Source organism: Tenrec ecaudatus, chromosome 10 (genome assembly GCF_050624435.1).
Source record: "Tenrec ecaudatus isolate mTenEca1 chromosome 10, mTenEca1.hap1, whole genome shotgun sequence".
Taxonomy (NCBI): domain Eukaryota; kingdom Metazoa; phylum Chordata; class Mammalia; order Afrosoricida; family Tenrecidae; genus Tenrec; species Tenrec ecaudatus.
The window spans coordinates 112023399-112039983 of NC_134539.1; the positions used below are offsets into that span (position 1 = coordinate 112023399).

Genomic DNA, 16585 nt, shown 5'->3' on the forward strand with positions numbered 1-16585 from the left:
TAATAGTGTTATTTTACACTTTTGTGAAAATTTCCATTTTCCTTTTATTATTGATTTCTAATTTCATTCAAGTATGATTGGAGAACATACTCTGTATGATTTTAACTTTTTTTTTTTAAAATTGAAGGCTGGGGAATGATCCATGTGTGCTGGAGAATAATGTATATCCTATTCTTCTTGGGTAAGATGTTCTACAAATACCATAGGTCTCGTTGGTTACAGTGTCATTTAATTTGTCTATTTCCTTGATGATCTTTTGTCTAAATGCCCTCCTATCCCATTATTGAAAATGATATATTGAAGTCTCCAATGATCATTATAGAACTATCAATTTTGTCACTTTGCGTCACATATTTAGACTTCAGCTGTTAGGAATACATGTGAGAGGGTTTCAAAAATTTGTGGAAAACCCAAACAAAAAGTTGGTGGGAATTTTAATTTTTTTAATTCAAAAAGTTTGTGCAAAAATTAGAATTAAAAGATAAAGGGATTTTCCTACAAACTCTTTGAAGTCCCTCATATATTGAAAATTATTAATATAATGACCTGATCCTTTGATCAATATATAAGATGTCCTTCCTTGTCCCTTATAAAAAATTTTCACTTAAAGTTTATTTTTCTCATATTAACATAGCCACTCCAGCTGTCTTTTGGTTTTCAGCTGCATGGCTTACTTTCTTTAGCTCCTTTTCCTTTCAACTTATTTTGATTTAAAACAAGTATCCTGGCTATGGCCACATCATCCTGAATGTACTACATCTTGTATAAAATGGGTTCTTGTAGATAACATAGTTGTGTCATATTTTCGTATACATTCTGCTAATCTGTGTCTTTTGACAGGAGAGATAAATCCATTCACTTTTAGTTATTGATAAAGACTTATTCTGCCATTTTCCTTTTTGTTTTGTGTCTTATGCACTTCTGTCTCCTATTTCACCAAGCACTGTCCTTTTTTGGTATATATAGTTGCTTTTGCTTTTTAAGTAGTGAATTCATTTTGATGCTGCTCATTTCCTTTTATGCATATAGTTTTTAGAAATTTTTCTTTGTGGTTACCATGGGAATTACATTTACCATTCTAAATTTATAACAATCTGGTTTAAAGTGATACTAACTCAATTTCCATAATATGCAAAACTGTTCCTCCCTCGCCCTTTATATTGTTGATGTCACAACACCATTTTTATACATTACATGCCCAGTATTCAATACTTACAAATATTGTTTTTATAATATATAAAATATACTGTAGATAAAAACCAAAGAAAGCCCAGTGAAACTGGTCTTTATATTTGTTTTAAAATGATGACCTTTCCAAGAGTTTTTATTTCTTCATACTGCTTTGAGTACTAGCTAGTGTCTACCTTTCAGATGGGAGGACTGTGAAAATGAATTCAGCAGAAATTGCTGGGTACAAGATCAACACAGAAATGAGTTATGCCTTTATCTGAAAAAGATTAAAATATGTATCTTTTTAATAATAGCATTGAAACGAACAAAATACTAGTAATATATTCAACCAATGATGTACAAGCTTTCCAATGAAAACTATAAAACACCGATGAAAGAAATTAAAGAAGTTCTAAATAAATGAATCAGTGGGTTGCATAAATGGCTTAATACTCTTGGTTGCTAGTTTAAAGGTTGGTGGTTAGAGTCCACCCAGAGGTACTTCAAAAGAAAGGTCTAGAAATTTACTTTTGAAAAACTGGCATTGAAAACTCAATGGAGCCCAGTTCTACTGACACATATGACTTCCCCCCAAAAAACAAGCCCAATTCCATTATGCCAATTCCAACTCATAAAAACCCTATAAAAGGATTCCAAGACTGTAAATCTTTACAGATGCAGACAGCCTCATATGTCAACTTTGAGGTTAGCAGCCCAACACTTACCTATGTCATTAGGGATCCTCCCACCAGGATTGTAAACTATAAAAAAACTGCTTTGGAGGTGGGTGGTCGAGAGGGAGTAAGATTGCAGGGATCAATGTCATCACTACAGACTTGAAAGATAAGGGGTGATGGAACCTATCTGATGTCCACTCAACTTGCCTTTTGGCTTGGAAAGAAGCCAGCTAGATCTTGGGGGAATTACTATGGATTATTATAAACTAAATTGTGCTTGCTCCTATTGCAGCTGCTTTTTAATATTTAATATTTTAATGGGGCCTTCTATTTTCATAAGGTTACAGTCTCAGAAACTCACAGAGACAATCCTACCCTATCCTATAGGGTTGCTATAAGTCCCTCCTGATTAACAAACCCAAAGAGAGATGAAGTCTCAGTTTGCTTTTACTTGGAAAGCTCAATGATATACTTTGTCTTTTTAAATTTTTTTCAATTTTAATAAATCATTTTATAGGGGGCTCTTACAGCTCTTATAACAATCCATACATCAATTATATCTAGCACATTTGTACACATGTTGCCATCATCATTTCAAAACATTTTCTTTCTGTTTGAGCCCTTGTCAGCTCCTCTTACTATCCTTATTTTTAAAAACTAGTTTATTTTTAATAATTTCTCCCACATACAATTCACATATCATACATTTCAATAGTTCACATTCATTAAGTGTTGTGCAACAAAAAAAGGGTTGTGGAAAAAAAGGGTTGTGTTACCATGACTACAATCAATTCCAGGACATTACTTCTTCCTTGTTATTTATTGTTGTTAGCTCCCTATTTATGTCCTTGTAGTCTTATCTCAGAGTTTTATCACTTCTCCAGTTCTGACATAATATGATTCACAGAACCATTGAGCATTTTGACATTCCAGTCAACATCACATTGGCCCATTACATTGTTGATATTGTGCTAAATGGATCTGAGGAACGGGAAGTAGCAAGTATTTAAACTTAAGTTAAAACAGTAAGTCTTAGGCTGCTTTCATTTAGCTGTCAACAAGAGGGTGGGAAATCAAATCTATTCCTGCTATCAATGTCCAGATCAGTCAAGAATCAGTTAAAATTATTGTCTCAGCTACAAACTCACCCTTTTGTATTTTTTTGATGCTAGAGTTGGGACTCTGAAGACCACACTTCTGCTTTGCCAATGGGCTCTGTAAGGTGCTGGCAATTAGGTGCACCAGAGACAGAATACAAGGTTGGAGTCATTACAAGAGACCTGCTTTCTCACCTGTTTCCTGTCGACCTTATTGCTTCTTGCAGAATTCTGATTCTTGTGTCCTTTTCTCTAGCAATGCTTCTTCATTCTGATAGCAGCAGGGCCTGCCTAGAGCAGTAGTTGAATCCAGTTTGTCTAACATTTTCAGGATTACTGTAAGTGACTCAAAGACACGAGCACCAGCCAGTCAGTGGCCCACCTCAAAAGTCTGGGCCCCAGGCCCATAGAGCCCTTATTTCAAGTTCAGACACACCTATGCCAGCTGAACAGCATCCTTTCAGGGACTTGATTTTCAGCTGTGTGGAGCCAGACCACAAGGGTTTTAGTTTTCCTTCTTGGTTCCCACTGCTTGTTTTTGTTTGTTTTCCAGCCATAAAGATGGTAGTAGTTACTATTTTTATCTAATTACTTCTGATTATTTTATCTATCAGTTATCTGATTTCTTCCCCCAAACCTCAAATTCACTGCCACTGAGACAATTCTGACTTTTAGTAACCCTATTGAACAGGGTATAACTGCCCCTATGGGTTTCCGAGATTGCAAATCTTTACTGCAGTAGAAAGACTCATCCTTTTCCCATGAAGTGGCTGGTGGTTTCAAACTGCTAACCTTGAGGTTAATAGCACAACATGTAACCCTTTCTGCAGCCAGTGCTCCTTCTCTGATTTCTCTGCCTTTTCAGTTATCTACTTAACAACTTTATATTTAATTACCAATTACTTGTTAAATTCTCTAAATTCAATTAACTGGTGTATTTCCTCTTTTCAATCTGAACACTGATATAGTTAGATGAAGTTAGTAAAAAAAATTATCAAGATTCCAAAATAGTAACAACCATGTGGAGGAAATATATGATTCAATCATAACTCCAGTCACTCTTAGTTCTCATATATTGTGTCTCTTAATATATTAATTTGTACTTAATATATTAAATTATATCAGTGCCCAAGTCATTTCAAATGAGTATGGAATTTGACTTGTAAGGACAGAAACCACGATGTATTAAAACTTTGCTTTCGTGCTCTTGTTCAAAGCTTAGTTATGTAACTGTACTCTTAAGTACATTTCATTAGGTGTGCCCTGAATGAGTGACAAAGGTACTGCAAGATTGTTACCCCCTTCGGCCTAGGAGTGGGCTTCAAAAATTGGGAGCGGTTGGACCCTCTAGGCCAGCTGTTCTCAACCTGTGGGTCACAACCCCTTTGGGGGTCAAACGACCCTTTCACAGGGGTCGTCCAATTCATAACAGTAGCAAAATTACCATTATGAAGCAGCAACAAAACTAATTTTATGGTTGGGGGGGGTCACCACAACTTGAAAAAATGTATTAACGGTCTCAGCATTAGGAAGGTTGAGAACCACTGTTCTAGGCAATACAGTCTTGGCATGGGACAGTTTGATCTAGGCATTTTCAGAGGGTAGTCCCAGAGAATCAGAGTCTGATGACCACCCTCCGGGGTGTTCCACATGGTCCCACAGGTGGCAAAACAATGAAGGAGTTTCTGAGCAGAGCCGTGTTCTATTTATTACTGCAGAATCACTTCTAGACATCAGCTACAGTCTGTACTCTGGCCTATAATAAATACTGAGCCTTGAAACTGCTGGAAAAGTGAATATTCCAGATGCCCAAGAAGCAGGACTGGAGGTCAGGTGTGGCAGGAGAAAGTGTGGAGGCCTGCCAGATGATCTTGAAGAACTCAATTCCCAGTCTTCAGATATTGAATTCTTCCCTGTGTTATAGATGATGTGTCTTCTTAGTTATGCCCAAATTGGCTGCAGATTGATTGCTTTCATAACACAGAAGTGCACTGCAAAGTAGAGCTTGGTCATTATTTTCCAATATATATTTTCACATAATATTTGCTAGTGGAAGAAAAATAAGACTTAGTAGAATCAAATATAATACTTATCAATTTTGAATTATTGTGAAAATTGTCAAAAAAAACATTTGTAACACCCAACCCTGGTAACCTAGTGGGTTACCCATTGGGCTTCTAATCACAAAAGACAAGGATGAGGCTGTCTGCTCAGGTAAAGATTTATGGTGTCAGAACCCCTCTGTCCTGTAGGGCACCTATGAAATGGAATCTACTTAATGGCAATAAGTTTGGTTTTTGTATGAACAAAGTTCTCATCAGTAATGACTGGCAGAATATGCAGATATCACTGTCAAACTGTCCAGTTCAGGAACTGTTTACAGTCATTTCAATCATACCAGTTACTATGGCTACCACTTCTCTTGCCAGTTTGTTGTGCTGTGGTGGCTTGCATGTTGCTATGATGCTAGAAGCTACGTCACTGATATTTCAAAAAACAGCAGGGCCATTCGAGGTGAACAGGTTTCAACAGAGCTTCCACACTAAGAACAGTCTAGGAAAAAGGAATGGAATGTCCACTTCAGAGGAATTAGCCTCTGAAAACTCTGTGAACAATGGAACACTGTTATATACAGTGCTGGAAGATGAGCCCCGCAGGCAGGAAGGCACTCAACATAACACTGAGGAAGAGATGCCTTCTCAAAATAAAGTCGACCATAATAACATGGACAAAATAAAGCTTTAAAGTCCTTCATTTTCTGCTGAGGTATGACTCTAAATGAGAACAGCTATAAATTTCTACTAATTAGAATTTGAAATGTATAAAGTGTGAATATTAGAAAATTGGAAGTTGTAAAAATGAAATGGACTGCATAAAGACCAATATCCTAGGCATTAGTGAGCTGAAATTAATGGCTACTGGCCATTAAAAATTTTTTAAATCGTATGGTTTACTATGCCGGGTATGAAAAATTCAAGAGGAATGACATAGCATTCACCATCAAAAAAGGATAATTCAAGATCTATCCTAAAATATAACACTGTCTGTGATAGAGTAATATCTATATGCAGACAGGAAATTCAGTAAATACAACTATCATTCAAACTTATGCACCGACCACAAAAGCTAATGAGGAAAAAACTTAAGAATTCTACCAACATCTTCAGTCTGAAATGGATCAAACATGCTATCAAGATGAGTTGATAAGTATTGGTGATTAGAATGAAAAAGTGGGGAGCAAACAGGAAGGGACAATAGTTGGAAATATAGCCTTGCTGCAGATGGGATGATAGTATCATACAAGACCAACAACATTTTCATCGTAGATACCTTTTCTCAATAATATAAACGGCAACTATACACATAGACTTTTCCAAATGGAATATACAGTAATCAAACTGACCTCGTCTGTGGGAAGAGATGGAGAAGCCAATATCAGAAGCCAAAATGAGGACAGCGGTTGACTGTGGAACAGATCAATTGTTCATATCTAAGTTCAGGTTGAAGCTGAAGAATCTTAAGACAAGCCCACAAGAGCCAAAATACGACCTTGAGTCTATTCTATCTGAATTTGGAGAACATCTCAAGAACAGATTTGATGCATTGAACACTAATGACAGAAGACTTGATTAACTGTAGGATGACATCAAGACCATCATTCATGAAGAAAGCAAAAGGTCATTTAAAAGATAGGAAAGAAAAAAAATATCTCAGTGGATGTCAGAAGAGAATCTGAAACTTGCTGTTGATCATAGAGTAGCTAAGGTATGTCAAAGAAATGATGTAGTCAAAGAGCTCTTGAAAGGTAGCTCAGGAAGACAGGCAAAGTATTATAATGAAATGTGCAAAACCCGGAGATATAAAACAGAAAGGAAGAGTGCAGTCAGCATATATCCAGCTGAAGGAACTGAAGAAAAACTTACAGCCTTGAGTTGCAATATTAGAATGGTCTGTGCGCATAATATTCAACTGTGCAGGAAACATAAAAAATGGAATACACAGACCAAAAGGAACTAGTTTTTTATTCAACTTTTTCATGAGAGAGCAGATGATCAAGAACTGATGGTAATGCAGGAAGAAGTCCAAGCTGCACTGATGGCATTAAAGAAAAAGAAGGCTCCAGGAATTGACAGAAAACCAATCGAAATGTTCAACATTCTGATGAAGCACTGGAAACACTCACTGGAACCGCGGTTCTCAACCTGTGGGTCGCGAATCCTTTGGGGGTCAAACAACCCTTCCACAGGGGTCGCCAGATTCATAACAGTTGCAAAATTACAGTTATGAAGTAGCAACAAAAATAATGTTACGGTTGGAGGTCACAGCATGAGGAACTGTATTAAAGGATTGCGGCATTAGGAAGGTTGAGAACCACTGCACTAGAGTGTATGCTAAGAAATTTGAATGACAGTTACCTGGCCAAACAACTGGAATAGCTTAATATTTGTACCCCTTTCAAAGAAAGGTGACCTCACAGAATGAGGAAATTATAGAACAGTATCATTAATATCACATGCAAGTAAAATTCTGCTGAAGATCATTCAACAGTTGCAGCAGTACATTGACTGGGAGTTGCCAGAAACTCAGGCCAGATTCAGAAGGGACTGTGGAACAAGCAATGTGATTGTACCCTTCAAATGGATCATGGCTCAAAGGGAATACCGGGGGAGAAGTTTATTTGTATTTTGTTGTTTATGCAGACATTTGACTATGTGGATTTGTCAAGGATTTTATCTTGCTAAGATCAACAATCAATGCTCATGGAAGCAGTGGTCAAGAGGCCAAAGGATGCACTGCATTGGGTAAATCTGCTGCACAAGATTTCTTTAGTGTTGAAGAGCAAGGATGTCACTTTGAGGACACAGGTCTGCCTGACCCAAACCATGATATTTTAATGGCCTCATATGCATGTGAAAGTTTGGCATTGAATAAGGAAGATTGAAGAAGAATCAATGCATTTGAACTGTGGTGTTGGCAAAGAATATTGAAAGTACCATGGACTGCCAAGAGAACAAAACAGATCTGTCTTGAAAGACCAGCAGACGGCCTTTAGAAGTGAGGATGGCAAGGCTTCCACTCTCAGGAGGCACCAGTCCATGGAAAAGGACATTATGCTTGGTAAAGTAGAGGAGCAGGAAAAAAGAGGTAGATGGATTGACACAGTGGCTGCAATAGCAGGCTTAACCATGACCACTGTGAAGATGGCACAGGACTAGGCAGTGTTTTGTTCTGTTGTACATAAGGTCACCATGAGTTGGAAATGACTTGACATTAGAGTAGAATTGTGCTCTGTAGGGTTTTCAGTGGCTGAAATTTTTAAAAGGCCTTTTCTTTTTGAGGCCTCTGGGTAGACTCGAACTCCCAACCTTTGAGTTAGCAGTTGAGCTTGCTATTACTTGCTACCCTAGAGCTCCCTTTCAATAATGAAATCCTGTGTTTAAAATGTTATGCTGACAGAAGCTTTTTCAAGTTAATGACATTTTTGAAAAGATTGTTATTTGGAAACTCTTAACAACAACCCTTGCTGTAGTCTAGAATGACTCATAGCGCCCCCTAGAGGACAGAGTAGTATTGTCCCTTCCAGAACTGCAATCCTTAAGGAAGCTCACTGCAGTATCTTTCTTCTGCAGAGCAGCTGGTGGATTAGAAGCCTCACATTTAGCCATTGCATCCCCAGTTTGGAAGTTTGATATCTTTTACATATTTATTATTTAATATAATTCTCAAATATTCTATCTTTTTTCATTAAATTATATTATGTTTTTCACCAAGTCCTATAAGGTTGCCTCCAAAATCTACCTTAGTTTATCCAGTATGCTATACAAATGTGATCATTTCTATGTGGATTATTTTATGAAAAAAGCTGGGAAGCACTGCTTTAACCTACAGACAATTCTTATCCTGGGGCCACTGGATGGATTCAGTGGGTGGGTGAAATATGCATGTGCATATCTTGGGGATTTCATAAGTCTCTATAGTTTTACTTTTTAAAAAGTGATGATACAAGGACTGAATGACCTCCAACAGCAGCACACCTGGACCTCCATTATAACAAATGGGAGGAAGGAAGGTACTATACAACAAAACAGGAAGGGCTTTTTGTCTCTCTGGGACCCTTTTTTGGGGAATTTTGCTCTTCCTCTTCTTAAATTCAGCTAGCATAATATGAGGATCTGAGGATCTTCCTTTTATTAGTCTCTCAGACCAGTATATTACAAAGCTCCTTAAACCCAATCCTGTAACTGAATGTGGGGAATGGGGAAAAACTGGCATCATTAAAAAAGTTTCTGAGTGTGCAATGACCAAAAACAAATTCAAAATCAAACGCGTAATGAATCTGAGTTGTTTCTGGCAGCACTGGCCTGTGTTGCATCTTTCTCAGGCACAAAAGAGTCAAAAGGGGGGAAAGTTTAAGAAGCCTTGCATGAGACCATGTAAAAACCAGGTGTAATTATTTGTTGTTATGCTTTGCCATGCTAACAAGCGATGGGACTGAGCAATAGTGTGTCGTATGAACACTCAATAAATGTTTTCAGAATTAATGGTGTCTAAATGGACACGCACTAATAATTTCCAAATCTGTTTCTTTAAAAGGTTATATGCTAGGAAGAGACATTCTTCTGTAAATTAATTGTTTGAAAAAGAAACCAGCCTTAATGTAAATCTAAGTACCTTATAATCCAATTTTGGAAAGGGTTTTATCACCTCAGAGACTGAACAAAAATGTTCTATACCTATTTACAGAGGAGACATTATTTGATCACTAGTCTGTTTCTACTGTTAAGAAAAGGTACAAATATCTATTTGTTCTTTTTATTCCCTTTGTGATTGATGTCATTCTTTGCACATGGAATGCGCTCAACAACAGCCAGCTAACCTTGGACAGGGGGGAGGTGGAAACCCCTAGAGACTAATAATCTTAATTAAAATCAGGGTTTTATAGTTTATACTGAACATTACCATACATTACCTCATCTGATCACAAGAATCCTGTGAACCTGAGGGGAGAAGCTCCATATTATAGATGAAGAAACGCAAGTTCAAAGTTTCATTTACTTATCCAGAGTAGGAACTGGAAACCAGGTCTCCGGTCTCCTAAACCAATGCACGCTCTCACTGTAAGGATAAAGTTTTTCATATTCAGAAAAGTTTATGAGTATATTGCATCACCAAAGTAGATAATCAGTGTGCTCTCCCGAAGTCAGTAAAAGAATTAACAAGCTACGTTATGTTAGACAGCTAGCAGCAGCAATGATTTGAAGAATACTTTTCCTGGAATGATACTTTGGCTTATCTGTCACATATATATCTCATTTATTTGAGTTCATTTCATTTTCATTTCGGCATATTTCTTTGCTACAGCCATCACTTCCTCTTTGGTTTCTTAAGCACTGGTTCAAAGTTCTTACTTCTGAACCTTGTCTTCTCTTTCCCTGTTTACTGAGTAGCTCTGGGGAAAAAAACAGTCGGATTGTTTAATCTCTGAACCATGAATCTTTGTTTAATTTCGCCTCTCCGGCATTCTTGATCACCACCAGGGGGCAAAAGCCGACCGGTTGGTTTAGCTGCAGTGCACTTTAGAGAGGACGGTACTGTACAGGGACCCTCAGTGTCTGATTCTTGATGGAACCTCCCTGCTAATTATTGCAACCTCAGGGCACTGGGGAGAGAACAAAGGCTCAGCACAGAGGGCTCTTGTGGCACTGAACCACACAGCAGCCAGAAACAACTCATGACAGCTCTGTCCGTTGAAAGGGAGCAATGAGCTCTAAGAGTGTTTGAGCCACACAAGAGGATGTGAGTTTTCACAATTGCGGACTGTGTGTGTGTTCTGCAGCTTTGATGTGTATGGTTGTATTTACCAGCGCATCCACTCACATGGAGAATTACCTCCGTCAATACTCTTTCTCTATGCAAAAGAGCAATCATCGCACATTGCAATCTTATCCCCCACCCTTTAATCTCGATTTTCCACCATATTTTTTTAGAAAATCATTCCTTTGAAATACCTTCTCATCAACCTTTTCACCGAAGTCTCTAAAAATATAACTTCGCGGGGAAAGAGAAGAAATAGCCGGGAGCAAAGGCTGCTGGACTGAGAGAGCGTTTCTTCACAGCAGGAAGCAAGTGGGAGGTGAACAGCAGGTTGGACCCTTACGACTCGGAATCCAGCTTTCTTCGCCTCCCAGGATCCCTCCAGCGTCTCCTCACTTCAGGAATAATCCATGAGTCTTTTGGCTAGGGGGCAGGGTAACAGAGGAAGCTTGGATCTTAACATAGAAATAAAATAAATCTTCCACCACCCCCCCCCCCCCCGCCAAAAAAAAAGTCTCATGGTAAAACATCAACTGGGAGACAAATTGGTGAACAGAGTCCCTGAGCGCCGGGTGGAGCGGGTCAAACTCGCGCCAGGAGGGTCTCTGGCTCGGTCTCAACCACGGCCCGGAGCGAGCGTTCGGAACCCCGGGGGAGTCCTTTCCTATCAGAAAAACGCGTTTTTCTCAGGGGTTTCCACCTACGTTTTGGCTCACCACGGCGGGTCAAGGGGTGCGCCCCCCCTCATGACATGGTTGTCCTTTCGAAGAACGGAGACTCCCGCTCTTCACCCCCCAGCCCCGGAGCCCCAGCCCAGCGCGCTCCCGCGTCCTCGGCGCCCCCACCCCACGCCGCAGCCCCCGCGCCGGCCCGCGGCGCGATCCCGACGCCCGGGGGGAGGACGCCGTGGCGGGGGCGGCGGCCCGAGGCGCGCGCGCTCGCTCGCTCGCTCGGCCGGCTTCCGGCAGCTCAAGGGTTACCGCGAGGCGGCGGCGCGCGCCGAGGGGAGAGGCGGTTGCTGACAGGTGGCGCCTGCGCACTGGGAGCGCTCATTGTGCCCCGCAGCTGCCGAACCGCCCGCCAGCCCGCCCGCCCGCCGCCGCCGCCGCCCGGCGCGTCAGCCTGCGAGAGTCCGGCGGTGGGTGCGGAGCCCGCGGTCGTTCCCGCGGCCTCCTCCTCCTGCCCCGTCCCCTCACCCACCCCACCCCACCCCCTCCCCATCCCGGCTCCGTCCCCTTCCCGCCCCTCACCCTCGGATCCAGAATGCCCTGCCCGGAACAACCCAGCAGCGCCTAGATGGCTTTGGTCACGGTCCAGCGGTCGCCTACCCCCAGCACCACCTCCAGCCCCTGCGCCTCGGTGAGTCCCTCACGGCGGCCGCTGCGCTCGCTTCTGTCACTGCGGCTCGGCTTTGCCTCAGCGGGTCCCGCCGAGAGCCACTGCGCACGCGCCGCGCCGCTTCCCAGGCCTTGGCACCGGGCTGCCGCGAACCCCCACCCCTCCCGCCCGCCGCCTTCCAGACGAGCTGCGGGAACTACCGGATGTTGGGTTTCGCCCCCACCCCACTAAGCACCTTGCTCGCCGGGCCGGGACCTGCACCCCTCTCGGGCATGCCTCCCCGCGGCTTGAGCACTTCCTTTCGCGAATGAGTCATTCTTGCTGTTCACCCTCCTTTCTGTTACCCTCTGTTGCTCTGCCGCAGGGTAGAACCTTGGGGCTCGTCGCCCGTGCCGCCCCTCGCGGGCACCCACACCCCTCATCCACACCCATTCGTGGACCCGTTTAGAATTTGCACGCTGCACGCCCTGGTGGAGGCTCTCCTCCCGGGCGTGCGCCTTCCTCGTGCTCTGTGCAGTTTGGGCTCCATTGGGTGCCCATCAGTAGTTAGTCCTCCGTTTCTCCGCGTCGCCTCGGAGCTCCTCTCCCGAGCCCCGGAGCATCTGGCGCGGCTTGATGGCCAGCGCCGATTCTTTCCATCCTACGGACGTCGCAGCGCGCCGCTCACTGCTCAGGATCCTTCTTGTTCTCGGGTCGTGTCCGTGTGGCTCGTTACTTGAGATGCCTGTGCCAGTGAAGCATGCTTCCAGAAGGAAAATACCCAGGAGCCAGCCTTTTCCTGCTGGGCCCTTCTTGGCCGTTAGCGTGCCTCTCGCCCTCCCCACACCATTTTTCCTCCATTCTTTCAGGTTTTCTTTCTGAAAATCATTCATTTTTTTAAAAAGAAAAGAAAAAATCAAATCGTGCATCAGTGGCGCAAAATGGACTCCTAGAAAAACATCTTGATGTTTTTTTAGAGAAAAATAGACTGAAATGGAAATAGGCGTGATGGGGAAAGCCACCTTGAACTTACTACAGAATTGTGCTTTCTTGAACTGTGTGAGAGGAGGGAGGGGGGTGTTGGTAGGTTGCAGTTGTAAAAGGGTATTGAGTAAACACTATTTCTTTTTTTCTTAAAGCCAAATTGCTCTTTAGTATTTGCATGTTAACTCATGCGTGAGTTCGGATATATTGAAAATATGCTTTTTTGTATGATTTCAACATATTTTCCACGCTTCAACATTTTGTTGTGTAGAAGAGTAGTTTCTTTTTTCCCCCTTGAATGTTTTTTCAGTTTGTATGGCCAAGTTTGGTGACTAAATTCCTAATTCTAGAAGTGATTCTATTTCAGAGGCTAACTTAGTCTGTGTTGTTTGAAGGTAAGCAGAACTAGGTCCTTGGGCTGAAGTTCAGGGAGGCAGATTTCCATCGACTCTAACAATAGGTTAGATGGCCTTGCAAAATCATAAGTGCCCATTGCTGAGAATATTCAAACCAGAGCTAGAGGATCTTTTGCCTGGGAGGTGATAGAAAGACCTCCTGGAAAAATAAAATTTCTGCAATGGAGGACTTCCAAGCCTCTCTTCAACTCTTGCGATTCTATATTTTTGACCAAAATTGCGCTTCAAAGTTGGTCAAATATTTTAGGGTCATCTGAAGGCTAGAGTCAGAGGGATAGAAATGAAATATGATTTATTATGTATATTACTCTGTGCTAATTTTTGGAAAGTCAGCAGCATACACACAGACCATCTTAATTTTCCCTGTCGGGAAAACAGTGGTTACTAGGCCTGATTTTGGCTGAGAAAGCAATTAAAGCTGTGGTTCTCAACCTTCCTAATGCAGCGACCCTTTAATCCAGTCCCTCATATTGTGGTGACCCTCCAACCATAAAATTACGTTGCTACTTCATAACTGTAATTTCGCTACTGTTATGAATCGGACCACCCTGTGAAAGGGTCGCTCAACTCCCAAAGGGATCGCGACCCACAGGTTGAGGACCGCTGAATTAAAGGTTAGTAGAGTCAGGCAAATAAGCCAGAAACCAGTATTATTGTAACTTTATTTTCCTGGGCATGTTGAAAAAAAGTATATATAATAATAATATCAAGTTATACTAATTTTCTCAACATGAGTGATTAATGTTTAGTAAAATCATATCTCCTTGATGTGGCTTCATTTGCCAAAACATGGTTACTTTAGAACTCTGACATATGCTTATGGTCACTTTTGACATAGGTAATTGAATTGATCCTCTGGTAATCTTAGTTATTGAGCGAAATAACATTTTTGCATCTACTTGCTGCAGCCTGATTATGTCGGTTGTTTATATGTGGTCCTGGGTGAAGAGGTAGCCTCGGTATGCAGTGGGATGGGATGGGAGGGAAAGAGTGTGTGAAACAACATTTTTGTAGGCAAATAAATACCTTTTATCTAAATTATCCTCTGATTTCACTTCATCCAGAGCTCTGTTCTGCTGAATTTTCCCAGGGTCCTGTGCTCCAGCATTTGGTTATGTTTTAACTCACATATATTTTGCTGTTGTGCTACTTGCAGCATGAATCAATTGGAATGTCTGTTTTTAAAGAGAGAGAGCAAAGATACTCCAGAGAACCATGAAAGGAGAGATTTAAGACTGTGAGGTTAGAAATGTCATAGTTTTTATCAATCATTTTAAGCACTCTACTATTATTTGCTGTAGGTTATGGGACATGTATAATACTGCCAACTCTGCAGTATTCTTTCTCCATGCATTAAGGAGACAGGTATTGATCACCTACTAGGTATGAATGACCACCTATGAGGTATAAATATTAAGATGTATAACACATTGACCCTGCCCATAAGGATCATAATCATTGTGTGTGTGTGTTTATGTGTGTCACTGAGTGTGTGGTGGGGGAGAACAAATACAGAGTGAGAGTAGAAGAGAGGGACGAGTGATGTTATGTTAACATGAAGCGCCAGTTGGTGGTAACTAAATATTATCGGAGTTCAGGCTAAGATAAACTCACTAGCGGCAATGATGAGACTAAGATTAATAGTACCATCTAACATAAGGCCCTTAGTTTATACCAGGAATTATGCTAAGTGTTTTAAATTGGAATGAAACTCCTTGATTCCTCACACTATACCTAAAGGGAGTTGCTATTCCCTCATATTACAAACGAGGAAAGCGAGACTGATAATAAGACAGATATTAAGGAAGGTGTTCAAGGAAAAGTATATGAAGATGCTTTGGAATGATTGTGGAAAAATGGAATGGAAAGATAATGGATTTTTTCCCACAAACTTTTTGAAGCCCCTTCATATACAGTAGGTGCTTTTCAAACTGAGCCTTGCAGGATGAACTGACTGTCTATAGGCCAGGATGGAGCTGAGAAGAAGAGAGTACTATAGGTGGAGAGAAGCTGTGTGCACCAAGACTTAATGGCTGTAAAGTACAAGGTATATATGAAGAAATTAAATATGCCAGTTTGAGGAGGGGTTTGTTTGGGAAGGTAGTGAGAGGGATGTGAAGCAGCTAGGGCTACACAGGCAGATTGCAGGCCTTCAGAGCTTGAGCTTGAAGGAGAAGGTAAATGAGAGTCATCAGAGATAGTCGAAGAGATAGGATCACAGTTGTGTTTTAAGAAAACTGAGCTAGCAGCTGTGAGCTAGAGAGACTTGAGAGAGACTATGAATGAAGACAGAAACAGTCCCAGTAGCCCAGGTGTGAGATTATAAAGACTGGGATTTTGAAATGTGACTAGAAATAAAAGAATTGTGAAGAACTAAAGGAATTGGGGGCCGATGAGATATAGGGTAAAAAGGGAGGGGGGTTGGGGGGATATATTAGTCTCCCTAGTTAATAGATGACAATTTGAGAGTGATCTCTTTTTTCTGTTGTGAATTTTCTGAATGGATAACTGTGTCCAGGATCATGTAAATAAGATGTCATCACATAATTTTTACTTTTGTGTACTGCTTTATGTTTTTCAGAGTGTTCTTGTGTTCATGATCTAATTAAATTCTAGAGTGGTCCCATAAATTATGCAGGATATATTTTATAAAATAAACAAACAAAAACTCCAGCAACCCAAATCCACTGCCTTAATTCTGATCTGTGGCGATCCAATAGGATAGAGTAGAGCTGCTTGCTCCTTAGAGTGTCCAGGGCTTTATTGAAGCATACTGTCACATCTTTCTCACCAGGTTCAAACCAACAACCATCCTTTGGGTTAGCAGCCAAGTGCTTTAACCACTGTGCCACTAGGGATTCTTATGCAGGACCAAGGTTAACAGACTTGCTGACTATTACAAAACTGGCTGGTGTAATAAGTCACACTAGGACTCAGTCCTTAGCTCCTGGTCTACATCTCTTTTCATAATGTGATGATAAACCGCATATGCAGCTTCTGATCCAGAGAATTTGACTGTAGCTCTAGGAAAGGAACCAAAGCTTGAGATAATATCAAGAACTCACACTCTCTTGTGAGTTCATTATTATTGCAACCTCTATTACCTAGA

At 41.2% G+C, this 16585-nt stretch overlaps 1 protein-coding gene and 1 long non-coding RNA gene across 3 annotated transcripts in view; one reads left to right on the forward strand and one right to left on the reverse strand.

Annotated features, from left to right (window-relative positions):
- Positions 1 to 458: 458 nt before the first annotated feature.
- LOC142459585 (uncharacterized) lies at positions 459 to 12201 on the reverse strand. The gene is made up of 4 exons (XR_012786471.1): positions 12088 to 12201; positions 10954 to 11182; positions 9915 to 10060; positions 459 to 4935 (listed from the first exon to the last, which is right to left on the reverse strand). It is a non-coding gene; the product is annotated as an uncharacterized LOC142459585 (long non-coding RNA).
- The window catches only part of SSH2 (slingshot protein phosphatase 2), a 256657-nt gene continuing 251930 nt past the window's right edge, over positions 11859 to 16585 (forward strand). For both annotated transcript variants that reach the window (XM_075561265.1, XM_075561267.1), the window contains exon 1: positions 11859 to 12118. In XM_075561265.1, the coding sequence (XP_075417380.1) occupies positions 12056 to 12118 (63 nt within the window). In that variant the 5' untranslated portion in view covers positions 11859 to 12055. The remainder of the gene's footprint in view (positions 12119 to 16585) is intronic.